The sequence below is a fragment of the Pyrgilauda ruficollis genome, unplaced genomic scaffold, assembly GCF_017590135.1.
Source record: "Pyrgilauda ruficollis isolate IOZ18807 unplaced genomic scaffold, ASM1759013v1 scaffold20, whole genome shotgun sequence".
Classification (NCBI taxonomy): Eukaryota; Metazoa; Chordata; class Aves; order Passeriformes; family Passeridae; genus Pyrgilauda; species Pyrgilauda ruficollis.
Genome location: NW_024519207.1, coordinates 5,926,257 through 5,945,013, shown reverse-complemented (window position 1 = coordinate 5,945,013; position 18,757 = coordinate 5,926,257). Strand labels below are relative to the sequence as shown.

The 18,757-nt window shown below is 38.0% G+C and overlaps 1 protein-coding gene across 5 annotated transcripts in view; it reads left to right on the top strand.

Moving 5' to 3' along the window:
• The window catches only part of DGKH (diacylglycerol kinase eta), a 158,091-nt gene that overhangs the window by 88,044 nt on the left and 51,290 nt on the right, over nucleotides 1–18,757 (top strand). For 3 of the 5 annotated variants that reach the window (XM_041466916.1, XM_041466917.1, XM_041466915.1), the window contains exons 5-8: nucleotides 10,632–10,736; nucleotides 11,041–11,173; nucleotides 16,435–16,541; nucleotides 17,635–17,760. In XM_041466916.1, coding sequence (XP_041322850.1) covers nucleotides 10,632–10,736; nucleotides 11,041–11,173; nucleotides 16,435–16,541; nucleotides 17,635–17,760 — 471 coding nt within the window. Of the gene's footprint in view, nucleotides 1–10,631; nucleotides 10,737–11,040; nucleotides 11,174–16,434; nucleotides 16,542–17,634; nucleotides 17,761–18,757 lie in introns of those variants that run through there. The other 2 variants (XM_041466918.1, XM_041466919.1) reach the window with 2 other exon arrangements.

Genomic DNA, 18,757 nt, shown 5'->3' with positions numbered 1-18,757 from the left:
CAAAAAAAAATTTTTTTTTTCTAATTTCCGCTTTTTTTGGTCAAACATATGTGTTCACTTGGACTGAAAAGTAGGGAATTCAGCTTAATATGTTTTAAACAACAACAAAAATATTTTTGCAGCTGTCTATGGTTTTCTTGGTATTCTGTAAATTTTGGATAGATTTTGAAAAAACAAAATATTTATATGTGCTGATTATCCCTGGATATATTATTTTTAGAAGATTAGGGTTTTTCTATAGGTTAGTGAAACTAAATATTCTATTGGAGCAACTGTGCTTCAAGTGTGGTTAAAATTTATATTGTCCTCTAGTTTCTATTTTTTTTCTTACAGACCTCTGATTACCTTATTTCCTATCCATATTTCTGAATGTAGCATATCCTCTGTCTTGGTTGGGGATGTAAAGTTTATTGGCATGACTTATGTGGAACCAGCTTAAAGTAATTCTTTTCATCTTTGAATCCTCTTGTGCAGCTGCTGTTTTAAATGGGAGGTGACCCAGTTATACTGGAAGCCCAATTCTTGTGATTTGTCAAGATTTCAAGTTGAATACTGCAGCCAGTCCCAAAAGGCAGATTGCTTTTAGCACTTTATTTCAGTCCTGTTGCTTCTGACATCAGTCAGCTGTGTTTGCATCATGAAGATTAGCTACTTCTAATTGATTTTAGAGAACTAACTATTAATATTCCCTCTGGGCTTGGGAGACAGAGGGTTGGCAACAGTCTGGCAGTGTTGCCAGAGTTTTCTTATACGTTTCACAGATAGTGTTAATTTCTCTGGACTTGGACATATTTTGCTTCTTTGTTGCCACTGAGATCTTTTCAGAGTTGTTGTTGAGATTTTTCTTCAGGGGCTGCAAAAACTTCAGGGAATGTGTGAATTGCTTAACCTCCCCCAAGCCACATCAGGAAGAAAGAAGACAAGTCTTTTCCCAAGAAGTTTAAAACCTTTCATCTTTGGGTTTGGGCACTCCATTCTGTCTTTTCAAATATTAAGAGACAAAGAGAGATATTCCTAAAGCTGGGAATAATTATCCTAAAACTTTTCTTTCTTTTTAAAATTTAAATAAGCTAACATCAGTTCAATTTTATTACTGACTCTTGATTTGCCCAGAGTTCAGGCTCTTGAGCTTTATTTAAGTGCAGAAAGCATATTGATTCTAGTGGAGGTATTCCTCTGCTGCTGTCCTGCATGTTTACAAAATCCAATTTATTGCAGTTGCATCTCAGTGAACATCAGGAGATGGTTTCTTTACTGAGCCTCTTTCAGATGCTCTTCTATCTCAGTCTGGTTTGGTTTTTTTCAAAGGGCTGCTCACCTGAAGAGTACACAGGTCTTACTCTTCTCTGGTCTTTCTGCTGCTTTTCTTACACTGTCTTTCTTACTTCTTTAGTTTGGTGAAGTCATCTTGCTACTCCTGTGTTGGCAGGCTCCTAAGATCCTGGAGTCAGCAACTACCCTCGAAGTGCCAGACTTGACGTAGACTCCCTTGATTTCAGCTATTGCTAAGCAAACATTGCCTTGTTTGTAGCCTGGATTGATTAATCTTTCTGGTTTGCTCTGTAAGAATACTCTGGAGCACAGCTATCTGTATTTTTTTTTCTTTGTAAAAATCTATTTTGAGTAAATGTCTATATATAGTCTGTGTTGATGTTCCCTTGAAGGGAGACACTCTTGCTTGACTTCTCCCTTTAATAAACCACAGGGACCTGCAAGGAATGGGTTTGTGTTTGGAAAAATGTTTCTGGTTTTTATCCTTTAGATCTGCAGTAATCTCCTGGGTTGGGTATGTTTTGAAATTTCCTGTGCATTCCAGTTGCGTGTTGATGTTAACAGTATATACTGATGATGCTGGGAGTTCAGACACATTTGCAGAAGTCTGCTTTAAGTACTGTCCTCTGGTGAGCTGAATCCTAGTCTCAGAGGCACTGTATTTTAAATTTTGCCCTTGGAATTATCAGAAGGGTCAGTGCATGGCACTGTTTAAAGATGGAGTAATGGCACATCCAGATGTTCCCCATGCCCTGTTGGCACTGTAGAGCAGGGCTGACAGATCCTGCAGTGACATCTGCAAAGGTGCTGGGGCCTCTTCTTGTCTCCAGGAGGTAGAACATGGCTGGAAATGGCTCAAGTTCCTGTGCTGGCTTCACCAGCATGACTCAGCTTTGCGCCAGTAGCTGACTCTTGGAATGGATTTAGCTTTTCCCTGGTTGTGAACTATCTGCTGTTTCATACAGATGGCGATTAGCCTCTAAGTGATGTAGGCTTTTTGATGCTCCCAGCCTGAGCAGCACCCAAACCACAGAAAGAGCGGGGAAGTGCTTTGGATTCCATTTTGTTCAATTTTCTACTCAGGGTTGGGAATTTTTTTTTCTATATTCAGGCAGTTTAGAAGTAAGACAAAAACTGAAATAGCAAATTAATATGCTTAGGAAAAGAAAAATTAGACAAAAGCAATTAGTGTGCACTTGTGATGCATTTAGGGGTTTTTTTTCCATTTAGCACTTGCTCATTTCCCCTCCCCTTCCCCTCCCATCCTCTGACAGTGACAAAAAAAATGTAATGAAGCTGAGAGCTCTTTCCAAGTTCTAAGCGCCTTATCTCTGACTTGATGCACTGTCCCTTTCCCTAGAGTGTCTGGAGATGTTGAAGCTTTAAGTTTCATTATGAAAAAGCAATAAAACATTTCAGCTGTGATGCTAAAAATCCATAGATAAGTTGCTTGATATTGATCTGTTACAAGGAAGCTGAACACTTTTCAGAGAGAAAAAAGGAGATATTTTAAAATGTGACCATTCTGGTCTATATTGTATATATGGATTTAAGTTGCATTTGCCTGGAGCTTGTTTTCCACACATTTCATGCTTGGCAGAAATTTTTCAAAAATAGCTTGCAGAAAATTTCTGTTTTTCACTGGTGAAGCATTTTGGATGTTTGAAGTATAAGCCAGATTTCATTCTTCCTGCACTTTTACCCATAACCTATTCCCTGACATTTCTTTCTATTCATGCTTTAAAAATGGTTAAAATACCTGGATAAACCTCAGATAGTATCCCTCACTGCAGTTCCTGTTTACCAGATAATTTTATAAATAAAGTCACTGGTGTAAACTTTGAAAAAATTTCCTGTTTCTTGTGAACAAGGATCCCTGGCTTTAGGCAGCTGAATGATGTTTAAACAGGAAGCTGTTATTACAGACAGGAAAAAGAATCATCCTTTGCTGGTTTATTTTGTATAAATTTGCACCTAATGCCATTAAATATATAAATACATGTTTTCCCTAAAGCTGAGAAGCCGTCCTATCTGCTAGATGTGTAGTGAGCTGGTGAAACCAAAGCTAAGGGCACAGCAGTGTGAAACTAACATGCTGAAGAAATCTTTATGTAAGGACTTTAAAGAAACATGCAGGCCTTGAACTAACTATATATAGCAGTTTCCAGTTTACATTCACAAGAATGGTTTATTGGTTTTGCTGTATTTAAATGCTGATTTAAAATAAATTTCTAATTCTTTGGTCCAAATCCATGGAACTTTCCTACCCTGCTTCTTGTAACTGTCTATTTATAAAGTTATACTTCTGCAGAAAAAAAGGTTTTTCTGTTAGCAGTTGGTTGAAATTGAATACATGAGGTCGATTTGAGGAACTGGATTTCTGACAAAGTGATCTTTGCTGGATACTTTTGCAGTTCAAGGCTGGACATGTAACTGGATGACTTGATTTACCTGGATTCTGTTTTCACAGAATCATGGAGTGATTTGTGGGTTGGAAGTGGCCTCTGAAGGCCATCTGGTCCACCTCCTTTGCTGAAGCAGGACTACCTAGTCCAGGCTGTGTCTAGGTGGCTTTTTAGTATCTCCAAGGGTGGAGACTTCACAACTGCCTTGAGCAACCAGTGCCAGTGCTCAGTCACTCTCACTATAAAACATTGTTTCCTGATATTCACAGAGAGCCTCTCGTGTCTCAGTTTGTGCCCATTACCTCCTAGCTTTTCACTGGGCACCACTGGAAAGAGCCTGGTTCTGCTCTCTTTGCATCTCCTTTCAGGGGTTTACATATATAAGATGCCCCTGAACCTTCTCCAGGCTAAACAGTTGTAGGTCCCTCAGGCTCTCCTCACATATCCCATACTCCAGTCCCTTCTCTGGATTGTCTGCAGTATGTCCGTGTCTCTCTTGTCCTGAGCAGCCCAGAACTGGACACAGTGCTCCAGGTGAGGCCTCACCAGGGCTGAGTAGAGGGGCAGGTTCACTCCCTGGACCAGCATCTTAGGATACCCCTGGCCTATTTTGCTACAAAGACACGTAGCTGGTTTCTGCTCCATTTGTTGTGCAACAGTACCCCAGGTCCTTTTCTGCCGAGATGCTTTCCAGCTGGGTGGCCCTCAGGGTACATTGATGCCTGGGGTTTTCCTTCCCAGGTGCAGGACTTGGAGCATCTTGTTGAACCTAATGAGTTACTGCCAGCTCATTCTCTGGCCTGTTGAAGTCCCTCTGGATGGCAGTGTGACCCTTGAGTGTATCAGCCACTCCTTCCCAGTTTTCTGTTATCAGTAAACCTGAAGAGGATACAGTCTACCACATCATCCGGATCATTGGGCCTGGTCCCAGTGTTGTCCCATGAGGTACACTGCTAATTCCTGGCCTCCAGCCGTGCTCTGTGCTGCTGATCACCACCCTTTGGGTCTGGCCATGCAACCAGTTTCCAACACACCTCACAGTCTGCTCATCCAGTCTATACTTCATCAGCTTCTTTAGGAGAGTCTTAGGGGATAGTGCTGAAAGCCTTACTGAAGGCAAGGTGAACGATATCCACCTTTGTCTCCTCATCTGCCAGGCCAGTCATTTCATCATAAGTTGAAGAAACATGCCTTCCCCTTGGTGAATGAATCCATGCTGACTATTCCCAGCTGCTTTCTTGTGCATGTGCCTGGTTGTAGTCTGGGTGATACTCCTTCATTTTTGCTCAGTGTGGTGTAAGATAAGCCACCTAAATTACCCAGGCTGGATTCTACTGCAGAATGAAGTCCCTTTACCTTTTTCAGTGATGTAACCATTTTTGTCCTGTCTTTTAGCTAAGCTCGCTTGTTCTGGTGTTGTATTGGTGCAAGAGGTACTGTGTGGGACTTTTCTTTTTCCTCCTAAGAGTTTTTACTGTGGGAACCAAAACCACACATTACATCAATATTTGTGATCTTAGGAACAGTGAAATAGGAGAAGGCCAGGAAAAAGAGGGAAGCAACATTTTAGTGGAGACGACAGAGCTAATTGTTCTGATTATAAATTCTGCATTGTACTGAAGCAAATGTAATAGCCATTTATTACCCGCCTTGCTTTTAACCCCTCCCTTGCCTTTGTAATTTATACTTCTACCTGGCTTGACTTATCATGAAAAATAACAGTGACAATTCACTATAAAGCACCAGCTAACAACACCTTTGACAGTGACAGTGCTGTTATAATTTATTTAGTATACAGAAACCAAGAAATTATGAATACTCTAGAAAGATGTCCAGCTGTTATCACTGTGATTTTTGCAGACAAGTTCTGGAAGGTGTGGGAGCATCAATGACCCCAGCAGTCCACTTTTACCATTGGTGGAGGTGCCTTCACCTGCCACACTCATAGAGACCCACCTGCACAAGAAGAGTGGAATGGAGAAAAGGGGAGTGGAAAAGCAAGGGAGGCAGAGCATGCTATCCTGGTATTTGCCTGTACTGACTTGCCAACATCTGTAAGCACAGAGAAGTTAGGAAGCATTTAATGTTACACTCCTGTTCCAGGCATTGAATATAGTCCCTAAGAAGAGAGTTGGGGTGCTCTCTCTGTATCATCCTCTCTTCATTATTTCCAGAAAGATATTTTAAAAGCATCTGTCCAGAGAACAGGAAAACCATTTCCCCAGCTCCTTCAGATTCTATGTGGCATTTCTACATTAGTAATTTAATTCAAGATCAGCTATACAAAGTGCTATTAGTGTAATGTCTGATAATAGTTCAGAGTGGCAGAAGGTGCCTTAATGCAAATATCATGTTGCAGGAAGCAGAATGCTTTACAGTAGCTGCTTTGTAGCTACTTAGGTATAGAGCACTGTTCTCTTGATTAGCAAACACTGTGTCTTCATTTTGAATTAGTAAAAGAAGCCAGAACTGGAGCTAACAAGCTTTGGGAACTGTATTTTCTTATATATTGCTGATAGTAAAATAAATAGAATAAAAATTAGGCAATAGGCTTTAATCAAACTCTCTGTGATTTTATTTTATAGATTGTAAATCTAAACCCACTGAGCTGAAGGCATGTAGAATGTTACATTAGGGTTGGGTTAGGTTATGCCCACTGAAAGAAGAAAGGACTGTGAAATTTACTCTGACTTTGATGACAATTTTATTTCCTTTCAAGATGTTAAACTTGTTCCTAGTAAGTGTTGTCTGAAAGAAAAGTTGTAGTAGGTCCCAAATGTGACTGTAGAAATGTCATCCAAGTAATTTCAAGATGTGTGTGTACATATATATATATGCATATATGTCTATTTTTAGAAGCCAAATTATCATAGTGTTTGTGTGGAAATCCCAATTTAAGGCAAGACCTATGTGGTAGCAGAGTGAACAGTGATCTCTTGTTCTCTCCCTCAGTCCCCATTCAAAAAAATCCCCCTACTTTTCTAAACAGAACAAGAACATGATTGCAGTAGTGGGTAATTTTACTTCCCATTCAGACACTGTTTATTTCTTGGGATTTTTTAGGGTTTGTGTTGGTTGTCTTCAACTTTTAAGACTGTATATGCTCACTCTTCCCAATGCCTACTGCATTAAAAGTGTTTTTTATTCCAACTACCTCTATTTTATTACTTTCCAATATACTGCAGTATCTGCTCTTGGTAATTGTCTTTTCCAAAATCAGCAGTGACTTCTTGGCTGCTTGACAATGGTGAAAAGTTTCAAAGGAAGATAATCTTATTTATTTTTTAAGACCTTTTGTGATTTAAGAACTTAATCTTTTGTGATTTGTCTCCTGCTTTGTCAGCATGTGAACTGTTGGCACCTGAGTTCCTTCAGGATGTAAGAGTGTTCTTCACTTCATCATCAGTGGTCTCCCAGTGGTTCCTGTAACACTTCCTTTGCGTTGTGTTATAGAGCCTTTCTTTCTTTCTTTCTTTCTTTCTTTCTTTCTTTCTTTCTTTCTTTCTTTCTTTCTTTCTTTCTTTCCTTTCTTTCCTTTCTTTCTTTTCTTTTTCTTTTTCTTTTTCTTTTTCTTTTTCTTTTTCTTTTTCTTTTTCTTTTTCTTTTTCTTCTTTCCATTGAGAGTTCAGCATACTCAGAGCACTATACAAATAGCAATATTTGGAGCAACGAAGATCAAAAAGGTAATATGTAATTGAAGAAAAGGTGCTGACTTGGGCCAGCAGAAGAGAATATACAGGACTCTGAATATGAATACATTCAATGAGATAGAATTACTAGTTAAACTCAAATTTACATGGCAGGAAAATAGTTTTGAGCTCAGTTACATCCATTTAATTTTGATTATGTCGGTACACAGGTTCAGTTGTCTATCGTGAATGCACTTTAAACATCCCACATAGTTAATCCTAGCATTGTGTAAGCATTCAGAAGAAAGCATGCCATCTGTATAAATGCAAATAAGAAGGTTTAGGAAGTCAATCTCAATTTAGGATAAACAAGAAAAGCTGTACTGAGTTAGTGTAAAGCTCATAAAACCAAGTTGAATCAAATATAATAATAATAGTAGCAGATACTAAAGAATGAAATGGAAACAGCAGCACATATACAGTGATTCTTACCCTTGAGTCATTTCTCAACAGTGACTCATTGTTGGACTCTTGAAGACCTGATAAGTTGAAGATTTCAGATATTGTCTTTTGTAGTATATGATGCATTTATTTGTGATGAATTTTTCAAATGCCTTTTTGGACATTTTTACTTTTTGTCTGCTCAGCATCCTTTGGGAATACTTTTCAAGGCTAAAGAATGCTTTGCATTTAGGGAAAAACTCTTGTTGTTTGCTAACAGTTTCCTTGGCTCCCTGAGTTCTTATGTTACATGAAATATCTAAAAAATAATGAGAGTACATTTTCTCCATGATTTTGTAGACTGAAATAGATGAGAATCTAAACGGGCTTCTTAGTTCCTATTTTATTTTATTTTATTCAAAAAATTTCAAGCATTGTTGATACTTCTTGCATATAACGCATTTTGTATTTTTTCATGTTACTGTGTACCTTCTTGGAGTTTGTTGTTGCAAATATGTAACTCAAAGAGAATATGTAGTTTAATTGTATTTACAAATATGTACGCCTTCCAACTTCCCACTTTATTTTTGTAGAAATAATAATTGATCCTATGTTCATGTGATTGACAGTGTCCTATTGAGCTGTTAGACTGCTGCAATGCTGTGAACTTTATTAAGTTTTTTGCACTCTGATTTTAGTAAGAAGCTGGAATACATGGATTTCTGGTGTGTTTACATGCATTGGTTAGCAGTGTTTGGTGATGTGATTCGATTGCCAATGAGTGGGTGTGCAGGGCATTTTGAGAGGAAGTTTGGTGTCCCACCTTGGTTATTTATAGCTACTGTTCTGGTCCTCTGTCATCCTTACCCCTCCCCTGCCAAAACTTTTGATACCAAAGGGTGTCTTCATTGGCACTGGGTAACTAGGTGTGAGCAACTGAACCAGGGCCTTAATTTCAGAGTGGGAAAAGGCTGGAGGGATGCACAGTGGATTGTGACCAGTACTCTTGAAGACAGGAGTAATATATATCTAAGTATTACTTGAAAAGATCAAGATTAGTCAGGAGTTTTCAGCAGTAAATGCAGCTGTTGTTGCTTAATGGCATTTCACATGTGGTTACCAGTTAGAATCAGTAATAACTATGGCAGGAGGATAAACATAATATGCAGAGTCTTGGGTGGATTTATCATTATTTAATTTGTACCATGATCTCATACTATATAATAGGAAATAATCTGTGGCTCGTATTTGCCCAAATAAGATTTCTGTGTCCACTGAAACCTGGAAATTTCAGCAGAATGCTGATTGTTGTTGGAGCCAGGGTTATATTATGATTTAATGACTTTTCTTGGCTTCATTGGATGACCTGGCCTAGAAAAACATTTTGAAGTAATAAAGCGTCTGTTTGGCTCCAAACTAATGAGAGAAGCATTGCTCTTTGCATAAACTGTTCTTTAGGAAAAGCCATGGAAACCTACTGATAAACCTTATTAAATAGCTTAAGCAAGATTGAAGGAAACAGAAAACAAAGAAATAATTCCCTTCCATGTGAAGTGAGTACATTAAAAAAAAAAAAAAAAAAAAGGCAAGCCCAAAGGGTTTTTGCCTCCCCTCCATGTGACTTGCAGCCTGCTGCACTTCAGTTACGTCGCCTCTGAGATATGTTAAAGTGCAGCTCAATTTAATGAAGGAGTGGATAGGACAAATCAAGGCTAGAGACAATTTACAGCAGAGACTGGGTAAGTAACTGCAGCTGTAGATGAATGTTTACTAATATTGTGCAAATGTTGTAATGTCTAGCTTGTAGCATTTAAAGAATACTGAGAATTACCATTTTTTGGTGGTCCTTTCTCTGTTTTATTTAATTTGCAAGTGTTGGTGGTACATACTAGGCAATAGATTAATGCATAATACTGATAAAGAATTTAATTTTATTTGTCAGACTTTCTACAACAAAACAAATAACATTCCTTATTTTCTTGTACTTGTTTTAAATTCTTTGCCATGTAAGTAACTGCTTTGGCTATTTTAACGCAGTGCTCAAAATAATTTCAGTGGGAGTTAGCTGATAGTTTCTGCTGCCTTCCTGTTATTTTGATTATTTTTCTGTTTAAGGAGAGGGGAGAGCAGCTTGTACTCTGAACCTCCTTGATACGGTATTTTCAGATTTCTGGAATCCAACTCTAGACCACTGAAAAATTCCCAGCATCAACTTTTTCCAGGAATTCATTCAATTGTCCTAGTAGGATATGATTTCAACTGTTTGCTTTTGTTCTCTGTGCCTTTTTATAAAGATTTGTATGTGTTCTTATACTGAGTTGATACAGTTGGATATAAAAAGTGCTGTTTTAAATTTTTGTGGGTATAAATTTGTGTAAATATGTTATCAGTATACAAAATAGTGAAATATGATGACAGCTTTTGTGGTTAAGACTTCCAGGCATTTGGTTTTGATATGTTTTTATCTCTAGCAATTGGAATGGACCTTGCAGTTGCTATGATGCAGTTATGAAATAGGATTGCAGTTTTAGTCAAATAGTAATTTACAGAATGGCTGTTTTAGCATTTCAGTGCTTGCCATTTGAGCATTTGAATCTCAGTGCATAGACAAAGAGCTGAGAAGGGGTAATGGTCATTGTAGATTCCAGAGACCTGTACCAAAACCTGATTTGAAACTTGGGAACTGTACAAGGAAAAGCACATTCTTTTGTTGTTGGTAGTGCATTAAAGAAAATATTTTTAATTGAATATTTTATTGTTTAGGACCTTGCCTTGTAGGGCGTGTCATCCTTTTGCATCATCTCATGGGGAAGAGTACATTAAATATCATAGTCTGTCATGATATTTACTATCTGGATTAATCAGGATGTGTTATCTTTTTCAGATAATCACTCCATTTAGGAGGCTAATATTGTGTGCTGAGAACAGAAAAGAAATGGAGGACTGGATAAGCTCTCTGAAGTCCGTTCAGTCCAGAGAACACTATGAGGTAAGCTGACATCCCTCTTGGTGGAACCTCTTCTGGCTCAACAGATCAAGCAGGACATGGAACTGGAGTAGTGTGAAAAGTGTGTCAATATTAGAGTGAAGCCTCACCTAAGAACTTCACAAAATGAGAACTTATTATCACACTTTGGTTTAGAATTTTGGAGGGAGAGCAGGCTAAATACCTTTGGAAAATCCTTTTGATGAGCATTTCACTGTGGTCCCCTGTAATATGGAACCGTGCGTAATGTCAGTCACCGTAGCTGTGTTCTGTACTTGCAAATTTGTCTTAACTTCTCCTTTACTAGACCGCACAGTTTAATGTGGAACATTTCTCAGGGATGCATAACTGGTACGCCTGCTCCCACGCCCGACCCACCTTCTGTAACGTGTGCAGAGAGAGCCTCTCTGGAGTCACTTCTCACGGCCTGTCCTGTGAAGGTAAAGTCATGATTCCTTCCCCCTGGTTATCGTGCTATGTGTGTAGACAGATAGCTGCAAGTTCAGTATGAGTAATGATCCTAAAAATGAGGAACAAAACAGCCTGAAGGGAGAAAACTCTGCATGAGAGTGACCCTCCTCTGGGCAGAGGGACTGCTAATGATCTGCCTCACCTTCCTATTCCTCCAGGTGCCTTTTTCAATAGAACACTTCTCTCTGTTGCAGCAACCAGCTTTGCAAAAAAAGATAGCATTTATTTGATTTGCACATCAAAAATGTGGAACCAAATAGTCATACTGGTTTGCAGAATCAGCATTTCTCTGAAAAAAAAATCATAATGGTATTTTCGGTCCCAAATCTAAAAGCATTGTTAACACTGAACAAGGTGTTATGACCCTTGCCCTCCTATTCTTGTTTTCTCTATTGCTGCTGCCTGATCCTGCAGTACACACTGATTTACTGCTTTCAAAACTCATGCTGTGAGGGGGTACAGATGTAGATGACTGCATTTGATGGTTCAACAGGGGAAATCCAGCAAAAAGAAAAAGGAAGTGTGGCTAAAAATTCAGCATTTAGCTAGAAATTATATTTAATTAACAAATAATTATAATATTTGTTAAATAAATAAATCAGCTTATTTTTTTATTCCTGCAAGTTCTGTGGAAAAGTGGTAACAAGTCTGTTTGTGTTAGGAGACAGGAGAAAATAAAGCATCTGTGTGACCTTATGAGATATATGAAATGTAGAGATATTTAATTACTAAAATAGCTGACTGCCCAGAAAAGAGTTACAGTTACACCATTCATAATTTGATTTCTTTGGATGTATGTAACCCAACAGCAAATGCATTACTGTTATTGATGCTGTTATAATACTTGAGGATAATAATATGTATTAAGGAAATCTTACAAAGGGAACATTAACCCATTGTCCTAAATTGTCCATGCTTTTAATGTAGCTAATGGTGCAGTTGCCAAGGAACAGGACAAACCCGTTTTGTAGAAATTAGAAGTAGCATGGTTACTTTCAGCCTCTCTGGTGTATGTTTTCCACTGTGAATAAGTCCTTCGGACAGTTTAAAGGCAATTATGGTATTCTCAATGTCTGATATTGACAGATGGAAGTATCATGTGCTTGACTAAAATGCAGTTGTATTGCTTCTGTGTACAAATACAGTTTTATTTGTTCGGGCAAGGGAAAGGAACGACTTTCATAAAGAATTTATCCATTCCTAAGTTAATATTATAGCTACTTTAAAAGGGTAATTTATCCAAAATTATCAATGTTAATGTCTGTAGTTCACCATTTTATGTTTTTCCAGTGTCTAATTTCGCATCTAAGTATGTTTTTAATATACAGGGTGTTGGCATTAACTTTACATTAGGGAAGTTCCCATAATTTCCAGATTTGGAGTTTGCCACCTTGCTGTATAACTAATGACAAACTAATGCTACATTTATCCACATTTCTGATGCCAGTTTTTAAAAGTAGCTTGTGAAAATGATTTGGATTTCCTTTCACTGTTCCACAGTTTCATAATCAAGTATGACCTGGAATGTTTTATACATAGATACTGTGATATTCTTTTGTCTATTAATAAGTTTACCTCCTCTACCTTCTTAGCTTCTATTTTATATATATTTTCTTCTTTATTTTAATAAGTTCTTTAGTTTTATATCTGATCTAAGTCATTTGACATTTGACTCTTTTACTGTTATACTTTATACTTTCTCTGTAATTATGTATACATGTTAAAACCCATCATCCCTAATTTCTTCACCTAAAAATGCATTTTTGTTTGATACTTGCTTCTGCTATGTGCACTTCTAATGCATTTAATAATCTATTTTTTTCTTTATCTTACCTGTATTAGCAGTCTATACAGTTTGAGAGGACAATCTGGAAAGTTTGGAGTCTTAACATTCCCCAGATTTGTTCTGTGCTGCTTTTCCCCATTACATAATTAAAAAAAAAACCTGTTTAAATATTCATGTCTGGCTTTTCAAACCTCCAGCAGTGCTTTATACTGGGAATCCATTTATATCTATACAAAATTCAATTATTTGCGTGATCATTGATCCCAGGCTACTCTATTATGCCTTGTATTGAAAAGCATGAGAGCCTCTTTCAAGAGATAATTGAGCTCTTCCTCCTGTTAGTGGGTTGGGTTACTGGCACACCAAGTTGTCTTGAAAGTAGCTTAGAGTCTTTGGCATCTGATTCTTGACTCTTAACTATAGGTAAAAAATAAATCGCATTGCTGATATCTTGCAGCTTTTGATAGTTTAGTTGTCCTGTAATATTTTATTCTCTTAAAATTGCTGTTTTCCTGCATAACCACTTTTTTTAAAGTCTGACCACAAATCAAGCCTCATTTCTTTCGGAGATGATGGGTGACTTTTTCTTCAGGGCATCTTCCATCCCAGCAGCCTTTGGCAAAGGTTGGCCCAATTAATTGCAGGCCACCCTGAAGACTCTCTAAGACTTGTGGAAATCAGTGTAGAAAAATGTGTGTAGGTTAATACCTTTGCTAGGTAAAAGACTAGTGTGAACTTGCCTTCTTAGAAGTCAGAGAACTGATATGTATATCAATCTGAAGATGTAAGTTATAATAAACCAGGCTTCATTCTTGTTACTGCTCAACAAGCATTTGACTTCTGAAAAAATTTAATCAGACTCTCCTTTGAGATGCAATGCTGTTCTTCCAACAGGCTCTTTCTTTTGTCTTCTCAAAAGATAATCTACTTTTCCAATGTTGTCTCTGTGTTGTGTTGCTCTAGCTAAAGGACTGATCTCTGCAATGTTCATCCAGTCTTTACTAGGACAGAGTAATTATGATCTCTGTGCCTTGCTTTAGGAATTATTCCAAATCAGCTGAATCAAGAAAGGATTTTGGTTTTTATGCTCCTAAGAGTTTAGCTTCAATATGGAATGTTTAGGCAAATAAGCTTAAAGAATGATATATTATTATCTATAGAAACTCTTCCAGAGCTCTGTAACCTCAGTTACTCTGCATCAATACTGCATTTCTATCTAAGTCATTGCCAGTGGAACACTGCATTTATCATTATTCTCAGAAATTTATTTTTTCATGTAGCATTTTGTTTATCATGACAGGACTTTGATTGTTGAATATCAAGCATAGCTAATAAGTGGGAGAAACCTCTCTCTTAAACTGCATTCTCCTGTGATGAATCGCACAATGTTGTAAGAACACTTTAGGATGATGAAGTCAATCAGTACGAAAATATTGGGACTAAATTACCTCTGCAAATGCACTTTGTGTTGTTTGTTTTTTTTCCATTATGGCTGTGGGGTTTTACCCACAAAACTGTGTTGTTCTTACCCATTGCCCAGGGAATTGTGTGGGCACTACTTGCACAGTCATTGCCTCTGATACTTTTGCCATATTTTCTGCACAGTCTGGAGAGTGAATAGTGAATGAAGCAGCAAGAAAGAAAGGGGTGTTTTTTGTTAAAGAATGAAGGAGTAGTAGAAAACTGTTCTGTGACTTTATATCACATGTACCCTTCTGTAATGCTGGGGAAAACATTTAAATAAGATCTTTGACCAAATCAGTAGTTGTGCTTTCTTTATAACCAGCAACCTGTATATTTTCTATCACTGCAAAAATCAGTTGAAACTGTTCTGAAGTCCCTGATGCTTTGAAGATATGCAGTATTGAAAAAAAGTCTTAATTGTAGTAACTGGGCACAACAATAACAACAGCAATAATTAACAATAATAATAATAATAATAATAGTAATATTAGCAACAAAAATAATGTACTGGAGGGAGCCTGCAAGAAAGATGGAGAGAGACTTTTTACAATGACATGTAGGGACAGGACAAGGGGAAATGTCTTCAAACTGAGAGTAGGCTGAGATCAGATAGTAGGAAAAATTCTTTACTGTGATGATGGTGAGACGCTGGTTGCCCAGAGAAGTTGTGAATACTCCATCCCTTGAGGTGTTCAAGACCAGGCTGGATGGAGCTCTGAGCAACCTAGTCTAGTAAAAGGTGTCACAGTCCACAGCAGGAACTAAATGATCTTTACCTGTTTCTTTCAACCCAAATAATTCTGTGATTATATGAATGCTGCTTTTTGAAATGACTCTGTAAAAGCAATGAAACTTCTTTGTTTTCTTTCCTTCTCTTTCTCTTTAGAAAGTAAGAAAGTGAGAGCTGAGCACTTACTTTCACACATCTCCCAGAACAGTGAGGATTGCTCTCAAACTCAGATGTTGCTTACATAGTCTCAATTCACTTTTTAAATTGATCTGGCAATGGATCAGTGGAATTAAAATGGAAAATTTATTATTCACAAGACATTTTGTACTATGGCTTAATGTTTTTTAATGGTAGATAAGCGATGGGCCAAAGCCTTGATAATTTCCTGTCAAATATTTGTTTGAAAAGAGACTACTACTTCTGATCTGCTGGCTAGTACTCATAAACCTTTAATGGTCTTTGCCAAAATAATTTATATAATGCACTCTAAACAGAATTACATCATGCACTTCCAGTAGAAGAAATACCCACGGTTTGGGTGCGTTAGTCTGTTTGGTCTAGTATGGTATTGTTAGCTAGGCATATTAATTGAGTTGAACAAAATTCAAATAGTTGTTAGGTTGTCCAAATGTCTGCCCAACTATACACGTGTGCTAGGTATTCTAATTGGCAGACTTTTAATAAAGAATGCAGTAAAAAGTAAGGTTCTTCCTAATGTGATACAGGTTCTGGGAAAATTTTGTAATCCCCGGTATCCTGAATAAAAATATCACCACGTTAGCCCTTCATTTTCTCATCTTCTGAGAAAAATAGGCCCAGCATGGTGCCCCAAATGCATCTTTTGAGCAAAGAAACAGAGCTCCTGATTCAAAATACTCTTGTAAAACAGTCTACCATGACTGCCTGCAAATTTAAGTCAGATATCTGAGTCGTGTTACCAGAGAAACAGAAAAGGCAAACCCATAGTTAAAGATATATTGTACCTTGCACCTGAAAAAATGGGGACCAATGTGGGTTTCAGGGCACATTCAGCATGGGCTACAGCTAAGCAGTTAACCCAGTTTAGAGAGTTAAAGCTGGAGTGATTATGAACTGAATTTTCTTTTAGTTGTTTAGTGTCATGTGTACAGCACTAAGTGATATGTACTTGGCTATTTTATGGGATGTCCGTGTTTAATTTTTTGAAAGGTGCGTTATCACTGAAATACAGCAAATAACACAGGATATATATGTTTATCTGTGTCTTGCAGTGTGTAAGTTTAAAGCACATAAAAGATGTGCTGTCCGAGCAACAAATAACTGCAAATGGACCACATTAGCCTCAATTGGAAAAGACATCATTGAAGATGAAGATGGTGTAAGTACTATTAATTTTTACAGTATTTTCCAAAGCTGTTTCTTGTTTAGGGAAAAAAAAGCCCAACCACAGAAATATTCCCATGTGATCCATTGAAGTTAATGGTAGGTGGCTATTTTCCTGAACACTGTTCAAAGATTAACAGGGTATTTAGAACAAAAGTTGCATTCCTATCTCACAAGACAAGTCTAGCAACTGTGGGCACTAGATTGCAGATGTATTACAAGGTTTTAAAGGCCACATGCAGAGAAACTCTGCAGCTGGAGAATTGCTCCCAGAAGTTCCTACTGCTCTTAAGCTAAGGTGGTATTTTGCACTGTTACCATGCTGTTTTGGCAAAGTATTTTTTGTCGTCTTTCCCTGGAGCAGTTCCCCAGGACGCCCGTTTGGAATTCACTGAATTGGGAGGGGATTTTGGCGATGAAAGCAGGAATTTTAAAATTAGCAGGAGAAACAACAAAAGCCTTTGAGAGGTTGATTGTGATAAATGGACTATTTTTACAAACACAGCTGTGTATGAACCACTGGTGTGAAGCTTCTTCTTAGAAGGCTGATACTAAGTTGAACACTTGAGTGTCCTGAGTTGCCCATGGTATTAATGGGGAAAAGAGTGCACTGAGTAAAGCTTTGCACTGCATTTGGGACTGCTTTAGAGAGCCGTGACTTACCAGCCATGGTGAGTGGGTAAGTGAAGTGACAGAGGAATTCTGCTGTCCTGCCTATTTTTATGAATTTTAGGTATTTTTACTTGGTTTGTGTCATGTAGTCAACATAACTGAGAGGGAACTTGTTTGTATGACAGAGACTCTGGACTTAAATGCCCCATTGTGTTATGGTTTATTGCTGCCATGAGTGAGGCAGGTCTCCCTTCTTCAGGTGTCATGTTTTTTGCCTAGCATGTGGAACACCAGAGTGGTCCATTCATTGCAGTTGTCTTCTGAGCATCAGTGTCCCTCATCCTGGCTGACCAGCATACCTGCTTCTTTGATGAAAGGGTACAGCTCTGAGAAATAGTTTAAATCCACCTTTTGAGAGACAAAAGCCTTTAATTTCTCTTTCTGGGTACTTAACTCTAATGACTCCTTCTCCACAGATAGCGATGCCTCACCAGTGGTTAGAGGGAAACCTGCCCGTCAGTGCCAAGTGCGCAGTCTGCGACAAGACTTGTGGCAGTGTTCTACGCCTGCAGGATTGGAAGTGCCTTTGGTGTAAAGCTATGGTAGGTGTGCTGAGCCACATCCAACCGTGTCGCAGTTCGACAGCTTTAGTGCTTGCCATTACTTTTGTTTTGTCACTCCACAACCTGCTTTTGGATTAAGAAGGAGCAGGCAGCTTCTGCAAACTCAGGTTCCTCTAGCACTCAGAATTTCTGATGACTGTCCTACTTGCACAATCAATTTTAAATACACCCACAGATGCAGCTTTTCTTTAATAGGTGTTGTCATCTCCAGTGTGTTTTCTCTGCATTCTTCTACTGTTCTTCTAGTTCCTTCTGAACTGAATGTTCAGGTGACTGTTCCTTATGCCTAATAATCATATGTTACTTCCTTGTATTTTTTATTGTAGATATTGCTCTATTAATATTTTAATAATATGTTATATTCATATTTATTAATGTAGCAATGTGTTTATTAGTGCAAAATCTTGACTTTCTCTTCTTCAGGGCAATCTGTAGGTTGCTGATTGAAATTCTCTAACTCACTACTATTGTTTCCCCAATATATAGTTTTCTCTTAATTGTATCAACTTGTTTAAAAAGATGGATTTCTTATGCAAGTCAGCAGTTTATTTATTGTTGAAACTTTTGGCATATAGGTGTCCAAGGGTCTGTGAATGAGTTGTAGAAAATGATTGGCATCTCCAGAGGTGACTTGAAATTTAGATGAAATGCAGCCACCTCTGCATGTGCCTCTCTTTCCAATATATGTGGAAAAGGCCTTTGCAATATGGAGTTTATGTGACCCAACTTAGGGAGATGGGTCTGGCTTGGGAGGTGTGCTAGTTTTAATGCAGATATGTGTTCCAGAATGGCCCCAGTGGACCAGGCAGGTTCAGAGCTATTGTTTAGCCTGCTGCCATCAGCACAGATGCTGGGATCTTGCTTCTTCCTTCCTTGTGGATAGAGGCAAGTGATTCCCTTGAAAGGATAATTCTTATCTGCTATAGTGGTAGCTGAAGTTCTCCAAAGTAATGTTTTGTTGAATTAGTAACAAGGC